Raw genomic sequence first — 18,595 nt, forward strand, 5'->3', positions numbered from 1 at the left:
TTTTTTTTTTTTGAAATGGAGTTTCGCTCTTGTTGCCCAGGCTGGAGTGCAGTGGCACGATCTCGGCTCACTTCAACTTCTGCCTCCTGAGTTAAAGCGATTCTCCTGCCTTAGCCTCCCGAGTAGCTGGGACTAAATTGCGTTCCACCACACCCAGCTAATTTTTGTATTTTTAGTAGAGATGGGGTTTTGCCACATTGGCTAGGCCTGTCTTGAACTCCTGACCTCAGGTATCCACCCTCCTCGGCCTTCCAAAGTGCTATGATTACAGACGTGAGCCACTGTGCCTGGCCCAGTCCAAGCATTCTTTACTTAAGTTTTCTTCTTTTCCTCTTGCTCTTCAACATCCATATATTTTAATGTGTACATATAGCATCCCAATATCCATTTCTCTATTAAAAAAAAAAGCAAGTGCTGGGAGACTCCATCTCAAAAAAAAAAGAAAGAGAGAGAGAAAAGGAGATTCTAAGTAAGTAAAGTGCACAAACTTCCCTGGCGTAAGAGAAGGGTTTCTCACAGCAGCTGGCCTGGCACATGGTTGCAAGCAGGTTTCCCTCGGAAGGTAATGAGCTCACATAGTCTGGGACCCGGGGTGATGCCCTAACGCTCTGCCCATCCCTGTAGCCAGGTCCACAGTGAGGCTTGGTAAATGTGAGCTGAGGTGGGAGCTAAAGGGGACAGTGAGAACTTGAGCTCAGTGTGTGAAAAGAATCAAAGCCAAAGCAAGACCAGAGGTCAAGCTGTAGTGCCAAACCACAGGAATCAAGCCCAACAGCTCCGCCCATTGGCACCCCTGACACATGGCCCTGGGCTGACACATGGCCCTGGGCTGCTGACATAAGCACCACCTACACCCTGTTCACTAGAGAGAACCAGCTTGGTCAGTGTGAGCTGTTTTTAACTCTTCCAGACCCCTGACCACTCTGCTAGACCCCATACTTCTGTGCTGTGATTTTTCTCAATGGAAATTGACTCGGGGGCTTGGCATGGAGGGAGGGGGCAGAGTTACTGTATGGTCTCATCGTGATTGAGACTTTGGGGAGGCAGCCAGAGCTGAGGTGGGCCGAGGCCACGTGGAAACTGAACAGACCAGCAGTTTGGTCATTCAACCCTTGTGCCTAGACCTGGAGGCCCGGGAGCGGCAGGCCCAGGCCCAGGAGAGTGAGGAGGAAGAGGAGAGCCGGAGCACCAGGACACTAGAGCAAGAGGTGAGCACTCAGGCACACTGGCCAGAGGGCCACCTGCAGGAGGAGGCGGGGAGGATGGACTTGGTGGTTGCCATGGCTGGAGAGGGCATGCTCTTTGCACCTTCAGTGGGAGCTGGGTGCTCTGTCCCACCCACAGGTTGCTGAGCCCTAGCTTGCAGGTGGAAGCTCCCAGGGACTTTTTACAAGGTGAGCCAGCCTGGAACTGGACCTGCACAGAATTGTCACCCCCACCCCCTGCTCTGCAGATCGAACGCCTGAGAGAAGAGGGTTCCCGGCAGCTGGAGGAACAGCAGAGGCTGATCCGGGAGCAGATACGCCAGGAGCATGACCACAGGTTGAGAGGTGCAGGTCCATTACCCCGCCTGTCTCCCCTCCAAGGCAGCTCCACACTGCTCAGAGTGGCTGTGCTGGCTGCTCGGTAGAGCTGCTGTGGAGGCTTCTACCTGCTAGGACCCTGGGGTCACCCCATGGTACCTTACTCTGACACATGCAGATCCCTTCTTCCTCCCAGTTCTCTGGGGCCTATTTGCTTTTTATTCTGCCTGAGATCTCCTGGCCACATTTGTCTTAGTCCCAAGCAGAGCTGGCCCTGTTTTGGGGCAGATCACCACAGGGAGGGGCCCTGGGACACTTTGTTTCCGTAGAACCTCATGGTCTGGCTCTCTGCCCTCTGCCCCTCGAAGGTGTTCCTAGCTCTCCATTCAGAGAGTGCTGACAGGTGGCCTTCAGGAGGCAGCTGGGTAGACCACCCTGGGGTGGCAGCTTTTCTGGGGATAGGCATCTACTTTCCCCACCAGGCCCTCAGCAGAGCTGGGCAGGTATTGCCCTTGGTCAGGAGTGACCCTTTCCAGACCCCTCTGGCTCTGGGCTGCATCTCCTTTGGGAGACTCTCAGACATATTCTGCTTTTCTTCTTTTCCCAATATTTCTAGGAAAGGCAGAAAATCCTGAAGGCCAAGGAACCCCCAAACTAAAGGTGAGCCTGGGCGAGGTCTGTGGGCCACCTCACACTCACCACCTCCTCTCAGCAGGAATAGCTGCTTCCTGTGGCTCGAGGGCTTCTGGTGGGGCCGCTGGATCTGCGTGGAGCCAGCACCATTACCGCCTCCCTCCGTGTTCCAGCCGCCTGGAGACCAGAGCTTGCCACGAAAGGCTGCTTTTAGCTTTGATCACAGGGCAGAGCATTCCCTAGAAGCCCTCTCAGGAGAGGGTCTTCCTGGGCGGGAAGCGTCCTTGGGGTGAGCAGGCCATCCTGCCTACAAGTTCCCAAGGGGAAAATGTTGCTGGTGGCACTCCCTAGATTGCAGGAGCCTTGGAGACTTGGAGGGTGGGAGGATGTCTGCTCAGACTGTCGAGCTGTCGTGGGGTGAGGTACTGTTCAGCCAAGAATCGGTGTTTCATGAGTCTGTCTTTTCAGCTAAAATGGAAGTGCAAGAAGGAGGATGAGTCAAAAAGTGGCTACTCCAAAGACGTCCTCCTACGGCTTTTGCAAAAGGTCTGCCCCGTTGACATCCAGCCTTTCCTATCATCTCAGTCCACATCTCAGCCCACAGCCTAGGCCTCTGCTCTCAATGTCTGAACTTCCCTTCACATATCTACCTGCTTTTTTTTTTTCCTCCTGTCTTACAGACCATGGGATGACCTAAAGACCTCTCCCCAGACTACAGCCCTCCTTTCACTTGTGTGGCCATGTGCTCCCTTCCAGCCCTCTGTCCTTTGCTACCTCAGTCTAACCCTTACCCTTAGAAGCAAAGAGCTTGGCTGAGTGGGTTGGGAGGGATGAGGTGGGTATCTGGCACAAAAACCCTGTCATTTTCACTACGTTCAACCAGCAAGGACGCTGTGCGTGAAATATGTCAGTCTAAGTCACCAGGGCTTTGCTCATCATTCCTTTGCTGCTCTGTGTTCCTAGAAAAAAATGTCTTTCCTATCTCTGATCTCACTTCACTAAGATAAGTAGGTGGGGCAAGAAGTTGTCTCCCGACTGAAAAAGCCCCATGGACTTCAGAGTAGCCCAGGCTTGTCTCTGGCATGACCTGGGCCATCCTGAAGGCCTAGCCATGCTCATTAGGACCCTTTTGTCCCCACAGTATGGCGAGGTTCTCAACCTGGTGCTTTCCAGTAAGAAGCCAGGCACTGCTGTGGTGGAGTTTGCAACTGTCAAGGCGGCGGTGAGTGCTGCATGAGGCTTGGGGGGCCCTCATGGCCCTGTCATTCTAGGGCAGGGACCCAATTCTGTGGGCCCTCTGAGTTAGGTGGTCCACACTCCTAGGGAATCTCCGGGCCAGCTTAGAGCCAAGACTCCTCCCAGGGGCCCCTGACTCCTGGAAATAGAGGCACCATGTGTGAAGGGATGGATGGGGGGTGCTCTGGGGAGAAAGGAGAGCACAGCCCCTCGGGGCTGTGAGCCCCGGCACTGCCTTTTCACCCTTTGTGCTCCTCACCTCCCCACATCAGAAAGCTCCCCCAACCCCCTCTCCCGCAGGAAAGGCCAGAGTGTTAACGCCCGTCACTTGAAGACCGCTGAGGTCGGCGTCTCTGCTTAGAGGGCTAGAACACTGGTTCTGTTCTCACTGAGGGTAGAGAGAGCCTCTTCATGGCCGACTCGATGGATGGGACAGGACTAGATGCTGTGTTTGGCAGGAGCTGGCTGTCCAGAATGAAGTTGGCCTGGTGGATAACCCTCTGAAGATTTCCTGGTTGGAGGGACAGCCCCAGGGTGCCGTGGGCCGCAGCCACTCAGGACTGTCAAAGGTGAGGAGTCAGGCCTCGCCCGGCTGGGCACTCAGGTCTCGGAGCTCTTCCTACCTGGGCTCCTCTCAGGCTCTTTCCTCCCAAATTCAGGGCTTGGGCCCTAGAGTGAGCTTGGCAGGTCCACCAACCCAGGCATAGGGGGCTATGATTTCACCGTGACCCCTTTTCCTCTCTGAGGGCCAGAGAAGCCCCACCCACACTGTATTCTTAGACCTTGCTTTCTCTCCGTATCTGGTCTCCTGTGGGGACTTTCCTTCTCACCAAAGGGATCTTCCTGACCCTCAGGTTGCTTGGCTGTGGTGCGTGAATCATTTGGAGCTTAGACGACCCAGTGCTGCAGAGAAGGGGCAGGTGACTAGAGCAGCCACTTCCTTCCCAGCACTTCAGTTTTCTGGATATGTCCCTGGCTGCCCCAGACAGGGACCGACTGTAAAGAGGCAATGTCTCCTCTTAGAAGTAACCCTGGCAGGCTGGGTGCAGTGGCTCACGCCTGTAATCCCAGCACTTTGGGAGGCCAAGTGGGGCGGATCACCTGAGGTCAGTAGTTCAAGACCAGCCTGACCAACATAGTGAAACCCCATCTCTACAAAAACACAAAAATCAGCTGGGCATGTTGGTGCACATCTGTAATCTCAGCTACTCAGGAGGCAGAGGCAGGAGAATTGCTTTAACCTGGGAGGCGGAGCTTGCAGTGAGCCGAGATCGCACCACTGCACTCCAGCCTGGGCAACAGAGCGAGACTCCATCTCAAAAAAAAAAAAAGTAACCCTGGCTACCCTGCTGACATGGAGTGCTGCCTGCCCAGAGTCTGGGTGCCCTGCCTGAGGTGAAGCGTAGACCTTCCAGCTTGTGTGTAACCCCCGACACACAACCATGGCCCTGGTGTCTTTTGGCCTGGATACAAAGGCTGGGGCTTTGGGGCTCCTGGCCACACCTGTCCCCACCTTGGTTGAACAGATTGCTTTGGGGGCAAGATCTAGCAACCTGGTTCTCCCCTTCTCTGCAGTGGCCTAGGGCCTGTGTGGTGTTTCCACAGCCCCTCGGCAGGCTGGCAGGAGGCTGCTCATTACCTTACCCACGCCAGCCTGCTGCCCTGCCTGCCCCTCCACTTGACGGGGGTGACTGGAAAGCAGCTTTCTGCAAGTATGTCCCAGATTCTGGATGGAGGGAAACAAACTGGCCTGGGCCTGACTCAGGGCCCTGCTTTAGAGACGTCATTCCCACCTTCAAGTCCCAGCATTTCACAGCCCCAGATAACACTCCATAGATTGTGTTAGAAGTTTATTCATTCTCTGCTGTAGCCACAGCTCGGTACCTATACACAAGAGGACAGAGGGAGGCCGCCGATTTGGGTTGTAGAAATGGTGAGTGTCAGAGCTTCCTCTCCCCTTTGCTACTCTTAGTGAGGCCTGGGGGCCACCAACACACGGCCCCGCCAGTGCTGCTGGGCTCTGGTTTCTGTGTTCTGGCGAGGCCATGGGGTGGGGCCATAGTGCAGCCTGTGCTGTGGCTTCGACCCGGCGGGCTTGGCCTGGTTGGCAGGTACATCGTCAGGGGGTTCAGGCGGCAGAACTCTCTAATCCTGGGAGACAGGTCTGGAGACCAGCTGTGCCGCTTCGCTGTTGAATGCCCATCCCTGGATCGAGTTCTCCTCTCTTCAAGGAAGGAAATCAGCCAGGGCTCCCACACTGATATTTCTGGGAATTCCCCAAAGCACCCCTTTGTAAGCCGTGCACGTGCCTTTGGCTGGCATTCTCTAGAGCTGCCTGCCTTCACCAGGGATTGCTCCAGGTAGCTGTGTTGGCAGACTGAACCACGTCCTCATTTCTGCTAAGGATGTGCCTTAGTCTTTTTCCTAAGTTATACTCTATCTCTACCTCTCTCTTCCTATGTGGCCAGCCCCTGTATGCGTCTCCCCTTTGCTGGTGGCTCCAGGCCACGGTCTAGCCAGCGCTGTCCAGTAGAACTTTGTGCAGCGATGTTTGCGTCCATTCTGCACCAACCAGTGTGGCAGCCATTAATCATGCGTGGCCACCAGCCGTTTGGAATGTGGAATCTGGAATAATGGTGCAAGTGAGGAACTGAATTATTGTTTAATTTCAATTCGGTGTCATGCAGTGAGTGACCATCAGATTAGACAGGGTCAGGCCTGTCTCCCCTTTCTTCCTGGGCCTTCCCACTTTCCTCTTCCGCCTGGGTTGGACTGCTTTTACCCAGGCTTGTCCTGTGACCTCTCTCTGTTGACACTGGCTTCCAAAGAGGCTGGCACAGGGCACTCATCTCTTCTGCCTAGTCTATGTCCTCCCACTCCCTGATCTGACCCCGTGCCACCTTCTGGCTCTGCCAGTCTCTACCTGGTTCCTGTGGTTGCCACACATAGCCTCCCTTTCCCAGCATAGCCAGCTTCCTTCAGGGGTCCTGCCAGGAAGGCCCCCCCTCCTCAACATTTTCAGCTTGCCTCTGTCCCTCCACTCTGGGGTGCCTGGGAGGACTCTTCAGGACCCAGAGAGCAGGCAGAGCCCTGGATTCCTGTCCTGGAATCCTCCCCCAGGATGGAGGAGCTCTGCCTGCCTGAACCCTCCAACGATGGGCCTGGAGTCCTGTCCCTGCCCTTTCCTTAATCCCCAGCCTCTGGCTCTTCCAGTCACCCCAGCTTTGCCCACCTCACCCCATTCAGAAGCTGGGCTCACTGGGAAACTGCTCCCTTAGCATCTGCAGAACTTCCTCAAGAAGTGAAATCCCCAGGTCCACTTTGAAGGAGAGGAAGGGATCACTGAGGTCTGGGGCAGGTGTCCTCTGGAAGCAGGGAGTGTCCACAAGGCCCTTCTCTGAGTGCTGGTTGAGGGCGCTCGACAGGGAGAGCGCCGATGGCAGGGCGGCAGAGTAGGCTGCTGTGTAGGCAGGTGGGGGCTCCAGGATGTTGGGGCAGCTTGAGCTCTCTCGGTAGAGGCGTGGGGGCTTGGGTGGGGCCAGCAGGGTGGCCCGGGGCTGCTCGTCCCCCCACAGTGGCAGGCGCCGGCCATCTGGCCTCCCTCGTAGCTCCCGGATGACTTCTCGGTTGCTGTACTCCTCGTGGTCCCCACCCGCTGTGCTGGCCTGGCTAAGCACACTGCCCTGTCGCCGGAGCCGCCGTGGCCGCCCCAGGCTCAGCCGCTTGAAGAAGGAGGCGTTGCGGAAGGAGCCTTTCCGCCAGGTCTCCATGGGGCCCAGGGGAGCCCACAGACAGGTGTTCAGGAGCAGCCAGGTTGCACGCGGTCCCTGCTGGGGCAGTGAGTGCCAGCAGCTGGGGAGGCTCCCCTAGGAGCAGAGGCCTTGGGGTTTCTGCTCAGCACAGACCTTTGACCACATCTTGGATGGTGAGTGGAGGGCTCAGGAAGAAGGAACTTTTTTGTCCAGGAGAGCACACAGCTGGGAGTTCCTGGCAGCAAGAATTTCCCACAGGGACAGGAGTGGCCTGGTTACTGAATAGGGCAGTGGAAACAACCCCAGGTGGAAGAAGCAGCACTTACTGGAGTCAGAATGAGGGCAGCCCCAGCGGAGGCAGAGATGGACCTTCTTGGGCCAGGTGAGGCTGGCGAGCGCTCCTTCCACAGGCAGGCGGCAGATGGCCCGAGCTCACTCGCCCTGGTGTTCGCCTGGCTCCTATGCGTCTCTGGGGCAGTGTGGGGCCGTGCCCTCTCTGCCAGTGGCTCCCGGACTGTGATTAGTGGCTTGGCTGTTTGTGGCGGTGGAGATGTGTTTTTGTTCTCAGCTGACTCAGTCAGGTGGGAAGCCAGGTTTCATGCTCTTGGGTAATTGCCGCATCCGCATGCAGGGATGGGGCCGCTGGGACCAACACCCCAGGGCAATGGGGAGCTTAAAATTCCTCTGGGGACTCATGTGGGGGCAGCCCTGCTTCATGTGTCACCACGCGGCTTCCTTTCTCATCACAGCCCCACCACCCTGGGCCCCGGCAGGTGCGCCTGGCTCCCAGCCCACAGTGTCTGGGTAGGAGCTCAGGGCGGGTGGGAGTTAATTGAAAGGCAGGCGTGTGGAACGATTGTTGGGGAAGGAAGAGACCTGTGGCTGGTATGGGTGACTCAGCCCTGCTGTCAGGCCCTCATGAGCAGAACCTGCGGGATCAGGGAAGGAGGCAGAGGGTGTGTTAACGGGGAACAGCCCCATGCGTGTGACGGGCGGGCTCTGCTGCCTGGGGTTGGGCTGGGGGCCCGCCAAGGGTGGCTCCAAGTTTTCTTGGCAGAGCAGCATTAACCTGGGGACGGGAGACATGGCCTTCTCTTGGCCTGCCATCAGCCTGGCTGCTATTTCCTTGTCCTCCCTTGTTTTACCCTAGTAGGCTCCTGCCAGGAGAGTGGCAGTTGAGGGCCGGGCCACGCCGGAGCCAGCCAGCACCTGGCTGTGCTCCAGCCCTTCCCCTCTGGCTACCCGGCCTCCTCTAGGGTCCTCCTTCTCTTGCGGGAAGCTGGGCCAGGGAGGCTGCTGTGAATTGTCAGCCATGCTCTGGGCCACACTGAACAGTCCAGCCTAGCTGGGACTGCTGCAGCCGGGGAGAGGGGAGAGGCGCAGCTATGGGGAGGAGCAGGGGAACCCAGGCTGAGTAACACTTCCTGTTTCTCTACACCCCTTACTCCAAACCTGCTGGCCTGGGCCTGGCATCTCAATCCCAGCCGCTCCCTTCCTATTCCCTGGGTCACTAACCACCACATTTTCCTCCTGCCTTGTTCCGTGAGAGCGTCCCCATGCGGGGTACCGCGGATCAGGGCCCCACAGCTCTCTGCTATGGGCAGGCCACCGCATCTTGCAATCCCTGGCCTAGCTCACTTCTGTGCCATCTCAGGTGGGCTTCACACTTCTCTGAGCAGCTGTTGGGACCACATGATCATCACACAGCCTAAGCGGCACTGAGGGAGGAAAAGGTTTAATTCCCACCGCAGACCTTATCAGGGTGTGGGTTGGCAGCCTAGGCCCCACTGTAGAGCTGCTTCTCCACCCTACAGCCTTGGCCCATTCAGACAGTTGTTTATTATTCTTTTGATTATGTAAATACAGCATTCCTTACTCTCCTGCACTGTGCTGGCAAGTTCATAAAAGCTTTGAGCCATGGGCCCTGCCCTCCAGGAGCCCTGCTGTGTACTTTTAGAGGCACGCTGGCCTCATGCTTGCCCTTCTCCCCTTCGAGGGTGGGGCATTCCAGGCTGTCTCGGGTAGGGCTCCCTTCTGCATCCTCAGCAGGAGCCAGACCACAGGGCACCGGGCATGGACAGAGCCGGGGTCAGTGCCCAGCAGAGCCAGGTGCATCCCTGCACCTCAGACAACTTCCCTTCCTTGGGAACTTAAGAGGCAGAAGCCATGGGGTAGAGGGAAAGGGGTGAAGGATAAAGGGCCCAGAGGAAATGAAGGGGACGAGGGCCTAGCTAGAGGGCCCGCAGGTGATTCCTGAGAAACAGATGGACCAGAGCTGACAGGGCCTAGGGAAAGGGACGGGGAGCTGGCTGGGTAGAAGCCGGCCTGGAGGCCAAAGGTGACTTGTTCTGGGGGACACAGGTAAGCCAGGATTCCAGAAGGATGCTCTCTCTGGGTTCCTTCCCTTCCTCTGCCTTCCTCCCCCTGAGACTCTTAGACCACAGGTCTGCCCCGGCACCGTCCTCGGAATCTGGAGTCTGTGGGGCTGTGCCCTGCTGTCCCTGACCCTTCTCCATCCCTGCTGTGTCCAACAGGGCTCAGTACTGTCAGAGAGGGACTATGAGAGTCTCGTCATGATGCGCATGCGCCAGGCGGCTGAGCGGCAACAGCTGATCGCACGGATGCAGCAGGAAGACCAGGAGGGGCCGCCCACGTAGCCCTGGCTCCAGCCACCCATCCCTCAGCCCTTTTCTTCAACCTCACCAATAAATTTTTTTTTTAAGACTTTACTTCTATTCCATGCATAGGTATAGGGTGCTGGGCTCTGCAGCAGAGGGCTCCACCCACGCCTGGCGCCCCTCCCAGGAAGTGGGCAGACCCCTAGGGAAACGCTCTGATGGTGAGAGTCCCAGAGTCTGCACAAGCAGAGCACAGGCGCAGCCACTCATCACAGCCCTTTATTGGCTTGGGCTAGCTATGCAGGAGCCACGTGCCAGGGCCCCTGGGGTGCCCAGCTCCGGACCAGGGCAGCTGCCCGAGGAACATGGCCTGCCCAAGGCCCTTGGCCCAGGCCCGAAGCAGGAGGGCAGCTGGGAGCACCGGGCACTGCCCTCTCCCACTGCTTGAGGCAAGGTTTCAGAGAAGGCCATTCATTGCCTGTTGGGGCTGGGCCCATGGTGGTGACAATTTGGGAAGAGAGGGGCAAGGTGGTCAGTGAGGCAGGAGCTTGGAGTTCACCCACAGCAGCCCCTCCACAGGGGCTCCCCGGCTGCAAATCAACGTGAGAAGGTCACTCCTTGTGCAGGCACCACACCAGCGTCTGACCCACCCCCGTCATGCTCAGCACACGGAAGCCCCTGCGTTCCAGCTTGTCCAGGACTATGCGGGGAGGGTCATTGACGTAGTATTCATAACTGCAAAGAGACAGAATGGGTGGGGTGAGGAGGGGCACACAGCAAGCTCCTGGTCCAAAGCTAGTGTCTGCGGCAGGCAGCCTGGCCACTCTTCTAGTGACTCACTTACTGGCTGCTTGCTGGGTGCTGGGGTAAGTGCATGCCCCCTGCCTCCTCCCCATCTAGGTACTTCACGAGCTATCTCATTTATTCCCAACAAGCTAGTGAAGGTGCCACTGTTGTGGCCATTGATACATGAGAAAACAGAGGGGTTAAGCAGGTTCCCCAGCGTCCCAGATGGTAGACTGTTAGTCTGACCTGCTGCCTCCCCTCCCTGGGCTTGCTCCCCACCCAGGCCTCCAAGTGGGAGGAGGTTGAGGCTGCAGTGAGCCATGATTGCACCACTGCACTCCTGCCTGGGCAACAGAGTGAGACTCCATTTCAAAAAAGCAAAACAAAGTAAGCCTCCAGGCCCCTCACTGCCCTGGCTGTCCTGCAGTTTTGAAGAACAAGGCTGAGATCCAGTAACGCCTGGCTCTGTGTGCCACTCCCTAGCCTGGATAATGCTGGTGGTCCTTTCAGGTTTAATTGATGCCGAAGGACCATGAAGCGGACAAAGGGCTCAAGCCCCAAGCTGGGCATGGAGAGGCAGGTGCCTCATGGCAAAAGGAGGGGGCTGGCTTCTTTCCCCCAGCCTTGACCCAGGGGCTGGGATCCGCCCTCCTTCTCTTTCCCCTCTTTGAACTGGGACTCGCTCCAGCAACTCTTTTTCAGAGAGCCTGTGTAGCCTGGGTTCTCCCTGCCTCCAGGGGTGAGAGGAAGAATGGAAGCAGTGGTCACAGTTTAGACATGGAGGCATTAGGAAGGATGCCGAGGGAAACGGCCAGGTCCGCAGGCAGCAGCCACCCTGGAGGTAGGACCCAGGCTCCCTGCTCCCTGCTTCTAGGGCTTAGCTTTGTGACTCAGCCAGATCCTCACTACAAAAACCTTTCTCTCCGTGCCTGTCTGGGCTTGATGGCGTCCAGCTTAGAGAGGAGAGGGCAGGGCAAGCAACAGTCCGCTAGTGGAGTCCTAGACCCAGGGAACAGACTGTTTTCTGCGCTTCCAGTAAGGATGTGGAAAGCTTTCAGAGCAAGCCTCATGGAGGAGAGGGGGAATGTTGCAGAGGCTACAGATGGGACCAGCTCCTCCGGAGAACAGAGCCCCAGGATGCAGGCAGGGGGCTCTGATGCTGGGCCCTGGCCCTGGGCTTGGAGGTTGTGTAAAGGGAGCAGAGGCGGGTATAGGGGCTGGCAGGGAGAGGATACTGAGGGAGGCTGCTACTTACAAGTTGTTTCCCAAGACACTTCTCTTTGAAGCCCCCAGATGCTGCATCAGCTCTGGATCCGACTGTTCATCGCCCACCATAGTGGGGCCCACCTCCTGCAAGGTAAGCCACAGTGGCTGCTTGGCTGGCTGTCAGGAGGAGGTAGAAGGTTTTGCCTCTCCTTCCTCCCCTGCCTGCTAGTCCGGAGTGAGCTTCAGGTAAAGGCCACAGAGAGTAGCGAGAATCCTTAGGGGCCGAGCACAAGCTGCAAAGGGGTGGAGCCCACCAATGATCAGGAGGAGCGATGTAGGGGCCCTCCCTAGTCCCTTAAAGCTCAGCCTTATAGTCCTAGCTACTCGGGAGGCTGAGATGGGAGGATCAGTTGAGGTGGGAGGAGGTTAAGGCTGCAGTGAGCCATGATTGCACCACTGCACTCCAGCCTGGGCGACAGAGTGGGACTCCATTTAAAAAAAACAAAACAAAATAAACATTATGTAAATGAAAGAAGCCAGACACAGATCACATTACCACAGAAAGGTAATTAGTGGTTATCTAGGGCTGAGGGACTTGGGGGAAATCAAGAGTTTCTGCCAGTAGGTACAGGGTTTCCTTTTGGGGTATTAGAAATGTTCTAGCCGGGGCCGGGCACGGTGGCTCAAGCCTGTAATCCCAGCACTTTGGGAGGCCGAGGCAGGCGGATCACGAGGTCAGGAGATCGAGACCATCCTGGCTAACACGGTGAAACCCCGTCTCTACTAAAAATACAAAAACTAGCCGGGCGAGGTGGCGGGCGCCTGTAGTCCCAGCTACTTGGGAGGCTGAGGCAGGAGAATGGCGTAAACCCAGGAGGCGGAGCTTGCAGTGAGCTGAGATCCGGCCACTGCACTCCAGCCCCGGGCAACAGAGCGAGACTCCGCCTCAAAAAAAAAAAAAAAAAGAAATGTTCTAGCCGGGCACGGTGGCTCACGCCTGTAATCCCAGCACTTTGGGAGGCCGAGGCTGGTGGATCACCTGAGGTCAGGAGTTCAAGACCATCTTGGCGAACACGGTGAAACCCTGTCTCTACTAAAAATACAAAAAAAATTAGCCAGGCGTGGTGGCAGGCGCCTGTAGCCCCAGCTTCTCGGGAGGCTGAGGCAGGAGAATGGCGTGAACCCGGGAGGGGGAGCTTGCAGTGAGCTGAGATTGCGCCACTGCACTCCAGCCCGGGCAGCAGAGCGAGACTCCATCTCAAAAAAAAAAAAAAAAAAGTTCTAAAACTGATTATGGTGATGGTTGCACAACTCAGTACACTAAAAAAAAAACACTGAATTGTACACTTTAAATCAAAGAATTTATGGTATGCACATTACATATCAATAAAGACATGTCTTTTAAAAAATAAGAATCACATCGGGAGGCTATTTCCAAGTATGGATTCCCAAGCCCCAGAGTTTTAGGAGATCTGGGAAGGGACCCAGGAATCCACATTTTGACAGCTGCGCAGATGGCTGCTTCACAAACCGCTGTTCAGCGCTCTGCAAGCGCTCTCCTGTTGCGTGGTGAACCCACCAAGGGGGTTGTGTACCCGCAGTGGGCAGGGGCAGAGGAGCACCTTGCTGCCCATCTGGGGGCAGAGTCGTATCTTTCTGAAGCTAAAAGGGGACTCCTGAGGAGCAATCAGAACCTTTTACAGATAAGGAAACTGCGCCCAGAGAAAGGAACATGACTTGGAACTCATGGTGGTCCCACCTCCAACTGCACGGCCCCTTCTCGCTTTCCTTTTTTCCCAAGCAGGGGTTCTTTCTTTTCTTCCTTCCCTAAAGCTTCAGGGATAGCCCTTCCTGGAAGCGCCCAAGGGTGCAGCTAGTTGCTGTTTATGGGTCAAGGACTTGGCACAGGGGTTTTAGCGCCTTGGCACGTCCTTATCTTTTCCAAACTTCTTTCCCTCACGTTATTCCCCCTTTTTTCCCCTGCGGAGCGGCTCTGTGCAGGGCACTGGGTGCTGCGCCTGAGGCCAGGGCTCCCTGGGTCCCTCCCGCCCACAGGTAGGACAGGAGCCGGAAGCGCCTGGAAGTGGCCCTGTTGCCGGGACGCACGTACCCGGGCCTTTTCGCGGCAATAAAGGCTCCGGGCCGGCCAGAGCTCGCTGAATCCCGGGAGCCAGGCTGAACCAGCTTCTCCACTCCCTCTCCCCGGCCAAAGGGGCGTGTCTGGACGGGTTCCCGGTCCAGCCCCCGGGGGGTGCAGCCCAGGAGGGAGGCATGAAGGCGCGGTCGCAGCCCCCTAGGGCCTGGTCGTGGCTCCAAGTCGCCGGGCGGCCGGTACTCACCATGCGGATCTGGGTGCTGATGAGCAGGTAAGGCATGGTGCGCGCGTCCCGGCCTGGCTCCCACTTGGTGGCTCTAGGCTGGGCGCCGCCTCCAGCCTTTCTCGAGTCGGGACTGCGACGCACAGCTGGGAGTCCCGTTACTCTGGCTCTGGCCACAGGCGGCGCCAATCCCGGGGCGCCCCGCCCATGGCCGCCAATCAGGAGCAGCTGCCGTGACGCGCCCGGCAGTCCGCGGTTCGGGGCCCGGCCCCCGCCCTCCCAGCTGCGGACTTGGACTCCGGGGCCCACCTGAAGCTTCCGCCGAGTGGTCCAGTTGCGGGAAGGTGGAGTGCAGGGAGGAGGGGACGATCCCACGGTCTGAAAGGACACTATCCTGAAGCTCCAGCGTCCTCCAGGACGCTCAGTGCTGTTTTCTTTGCAGGCTGTGATCTTCCTGCTTCCCCGCGCGCGTGTTGCCCCCGCGCTCGCTTCTTGCAACTCTGCAGGCCAGGTTCCAAAGTCCCTGCCAGGCAGAGCCCAGAGCAAACGGAGGCCTCTCGAGGCCCCAGCCCACCCCGCTCAGAGACGCCTCGACAGCTTCAGCGGGGCCCCACTTCTCTTCGTCAAGACAGGCGCTCCAGAGATTCCTTAAGGGCTGAGGAGGCCAGGGCACGAGGCTCGGGGCTAGCCCTGAAGACAACTAAAATACCATCCTGGGTGCACTGCTCATTCCCCCTCCCAGACTCTGATTCCAGCACAGCGGCGGATCCTTGCATTTCTGTGGACCTGCAGGAAAGTCTGTAAAGGAACCGCGCGCTTGCCTGGATGCCAGGTATGGAGTGACTGAATGGATGGAACCTGGCCCTCCCTCCCCTGAGCTTCCCGCGCGGCTGGACAGACGCGGCGCACGTGCAGGAGGTCACTGGGCAACACCTGGGGCAAGTGAAACAACTTCCCCCGCACCAGTCACCAATACGCGGCTGCGAGTTCCCAACCGTGCGTCCACGCCCCTCATTCGCAGATATCAAAATCTGACAACTCATCATTCTTTATCTGCCTTGCTGTGATTGGTGGGTTTTTTTGTTTGTTTGTTTTGAAATGGAGTTTCGCTCTTATTGCCCAGGCTGGAGTGCAGTGGCGCCATCTCGGCTCACCGCTACCACCTCCCGGTTCAAGCGATTCTCCAGCCTCAGCCTCCTAAGTAGGTAGAATTACAGGCATGCGTCACGACGCCTGGTTAATTTTGTATTTTTAGTAGAGACCTCAGGTGATCCACCCGCCTCGGCCTCCCAAAGGGCTTGGATTACAGGCGTGAACCACCGCACCTGGCCTGTGATTGGTTTTCTAGAAAATAAAGCAAAACAAAAACAGCCTGTCTGTAGCCTTCCCTCCCATGGGAGGGTCAAAATCTTCACTTTTTAAGAGAGGCATTTATAGGGGATGCTGCGCTTCCAACACTTTGACAGACGTGGAGAGAGCTATAAGGGAAGTAGGAAGTTGTAATCCTAAAGGTTCCTTAACTGGTCTAATTTATTATTCTGCAGTTCCTACCCCTGCCCTCTTACCCACTGACCTAATCAGTTAGCCAGAGAGATAAAACACATTCATGCTTAACAAAGGATGTGTTAAAACTGAAAAAAGGACCGGCCGGGCGCGGTGGCTCACGCCCCTAATCCCAGCACTTTGGGAGGCCGAGGCGGGCGGATCACGAGATTAGGAGATCCAGACCATCCTGGCTAACACAGTGAAACCCCATCTCTACTAAAAATACAAAAAATTAGCCGGGCGTGGTGGGAGGCGCCTGTGGTCTCACCTACTCCGGAGGCTGAGGCAGGAGAATGTCGTGAACCCAGGAGGCGGAGCTTGCAATGAGCTGAGATCCTGCCACTACAGCACACCAGCCTGGGCGACAGAGCAAGACTCTGTCTCAAAAAACAAACAAACAACAACAACAAAACTGACAAAAGATTAATGCCCAGGAGCTCCTACAACTCAGTGAGAAAAAGATGAACAATGGAAAAAACAGGGGTAACTGACTTGAATAGGCCCTTCCCAAAAGAGGAAATAGAGGAAATAGAAATGACCAATGAACATATAACATGATGCCCAGTATATCATTATTAGAAATCCAGGAAATACAAATTAAATGTTACTTTTTTTTCATTTTAACCAAATTTATTTAAACCACAAAACTTCGTAGACACAGTGGCTCACGCCTATAATGTCAGCACTTTGGGAGGCCAAGCTGGGAGGATTGCTTGAACCCAGAAAGTCAAGGTTGCAGTGAGCCATGATTTGGTTTATTTTTAAGTAATCTATCCCTACTTAGAGACAGATTACCCTACATGTGAAAGCTATGTACAGAAATCATCCATTGATTAGAAGGATTTTTTTTTAAGTTATACAATTGTCCTTGGTTTTTACAATGATAAATGAAAAACATTAAAATTCTTCAGTTGAATGAAGTATGGAAGGATTTTTATGTTGTCATTTTTTAGTTAAAACGGAGCGAAATATAACTTACTGGAATACAGAGATAAGAACTGAGCGGGGTGCAGTGGCTCATGTCTGTAATCCCAGCACTTTGGGAGGCCGAGGTGGATGGGTCACTTGAAGTCAGGAGTTCGAGACCAGCTTGGCCAACATGGTGAAACCCCCGTCTCTACTAAAAATACAAAAATTAGCTGGGCGTGGTGGCACACACCTGTAGTCGCAGCTACTTGGGAGGCTGAGGCAGGAGAATCACTTGAACCCAGGAGGCAGAGGTTGCAGTGAGCTGAGATCACACCACTGCACTTCAGCCTAGGTGACCCAGTGTAACTCTGTCTAAAAAAAAAAAAAAAAAGCCGAATGTGGTAGCACATGCCTGTAGTCCTGCAGAGGCTGCAGTGGTGCAGTGGGCCAAGATTACACCACTGCACTCCAGCCTGGGCAACAGAGCAAGATTCCGTCTAAAATATATGAAAAAAAGAAAAGAGCTGAATGAGCATGCTACGAATGGAGAAAGGGGGTATTTTCACAGAACCAGTATTTTCCCAGTCCCATCTCCACTTGATGTCCTTTTTTTATTTTATTTATTTTATTTTTTTTTGAGGAGTCTCGCTCTGTCGCCCAGAATTCTCATCTCCACTTGTTCTGAAGCAGTAATCAGAACACACCATGGGCCATTTTACAAAAAACAAACAAAAACACAAATGCAATATGCTGGTACACGCACACCCGTTACCGTATGTACAGTAAAGGAAAGGAGAAGGTGAAAATGAAATAGAACTATACTGTATTGGTCAGGAGGTCGTGAAACCAAATTGCAGTTTTCTAATTGAGGATATAATCTTGATCTGTAAGAACAGAGGTTTGGAGTAAAGTAGTAGGTTCCTTTTTTAGTAGACACCTGTCTCCTGCAGAAACACATCAATTGTGTATTCATCCTCCATTACCAGCTGTGCAGGTATGTCTGTCTCATTGATTGGCTGCCCGTCATATCTGAATCTGATCTGCCTCATTGACAAACCCTGTTATTCACAATAGGCTCGCATCAGTTTACCAGGTGGTATACGCCTCTTAAACTGCACCACAGAACTATCCTGCCACACCACCTTCAAATAAATATGATCGTTGTTCTCAGTCTTCTTCCTTGAGCTTCCATGGCCATGACAAGCACCAGAATCTCTGCAGCTGCTGCTTCACAAAGCAGGTACTGTTACCGCCCTCAAGGGAGGGTTGCTTGACCCACCCAGTGCAGTTCTCGCCAATAGAATGGAACCGGGTTCAGTAAAGCAGAGCAGAAACGTTCACTGGTCAAGGAATGGAAAAGAGGAGCTTCTGCTCAAAGCACCTGCTCCCTGGACATTGGGTAAAGGGGGATCTGAAGGGCTTTTGGGGCAGATAGGTGAAGACTAGGGTAGGGATTCCTGGATGGGTTCTTCCAGGAGCAGCTGGAGTGTGTAGATTCTTTTTGCACCTGGTACTGTTTGTGCTTACCTGGGTACACTTCTCCGCACTGGGTGGAGATTTTAGTATAGCAGTGAAGCAGTAATTCAGGTCAAGGCAGCACTGCTGAGTTCAGTTCATCTTGTGGCTGGTTCCTGATTATTGGCACCTGGCCTTCGTTTCTATAAGCAAGCACAGCTGGGAGGATGGTTCATTTCACAGGTTTTGGGGCTTCCTGAAAGAATTGAGGGCCAGCGCAGTGGCCCCCGCCTGTAATCGCAGCACTTTGGGAGTGTAAGGCATGCAGATCACCTGAGGCTGGGAGTTAGAGACCACCTTGGCAAACGTGATGAAGCCCTGACTCTACTAAAAATACAAAACGTTGGCTAGGCATGGTGACACATGCCTGTAATCCCAGCACTTTGGGAGGCTGAAGTGGGTGGATCACTTGAGGTCAGGAGTTCAGACCAGCCTGGGCAGCTGGTCTCTGCCCAGCGAAACCCTGTCTTTATTAAAAATACAAAAAATTAGCTGGGCATGGTGGCGGGCGCCTATAGTCCCAGCTACTCTGGAGGCTGAGGCAGGAGAATCGC

General features: G+C 55.3%; 3 protein-coding genes across 3 annotated transcripts in view; 1 reads left to right on the top strand and 2 right to left on the bottom strand.

Annotated features, from left to right (window-relative positions):
• The window catches only part of DNAJC17 (DnaJ (Hsp40) homolog, subfamily C, member 17), a 49,211-nt gene extending 39,347 nt beyond the window's left edge, over window positions 1–9,864 (top strand). The window contains exons 5-11 of the mRNA XM_011932607.1: window positions 1,123–1,208; window positions 1,454–1,550; window positions 2,140–2,183; window positions 2,625–2,702; window positions 3,298–3,378; window positions 3,851–3,961; window positions 9,679–9,864. Of these exons, the coding sequence (XP_011787997.1) occupies window positions 1,123–1,208; window positions 1,454–1,550; window positions 2,140–2,183; window positions 2,625–2,702; window positions 3,298–3,378; window positions 3,851–3,961; window positions 9,679–9,801 (620 nt within the window). The 3' untranslated portion in view covers window positions 9,802–9,864. The remainder of the gene's footprint in view (window positions 1–1,122; window positions 1,209–1,453; window positions 1,551–2,139; window positions 2,184–2,624; window positions 2,703–3,297; window positions 3,379–3,850; window positions 3,962–9,678) is intronic.
• LOC105504958 (chromosome unknown open reading frame, human C15orf62) lies at window positions 5,230–7,691 on the bottom strand. The gene has a single exon (XM_011932606.1). It carries the CDS (start codon window positions 7,160–7,162, stop codon window positions 6,635–6,637), a length of 528 nt encoding a protein of 175 aa, XP_011787996.1. The 5' UTR covers window positions 7,163–7,691; the 3' UTR covers window positions 5,230–6,634.
• Window positions 9,855–14,936, bottom strand: GCHFR (GTP cyclohydrolase I feedback regulator). The gene is made up of 3 exons (XM_011932605.1): window positions 14,094–14,936; window positions 11,804–11,898; window positions 9,855–10,497 (listed from the first exon to the last, which is right to left on the bottom strand). Exons 1-3 carry the CDS (start codon window positions 14,127–14,129, stop codon window positions 10,374–10,376), a joined length of 255 nt encoding a protein of 84 aa, XP_011787995.1. The 5' UTR covers window positions 14,130–14,936; the 3' UTR covers window positions 9,855–10,373.
• Between the last annotated feature and the right edge of the window lie 3,659 nt (window positions 14,937–18,595).

This window comes from Colobus angolensis, unplaced genomic scaffold, assembly GCF_000951035.1.
Source record: "Colobus angolensis palliatus isolate OR3802 unplaced genomic scaffold, Cang.pa_1.0 Scaffold97, whole genome shotgun sequence".
In the NCBI taxonomy this organism is placed as follows: Eukaryota; Metazoa; Chordata; class Mammalia; order Primates; family Cercopithecidae; genus Colobus; species Colobus angolensis.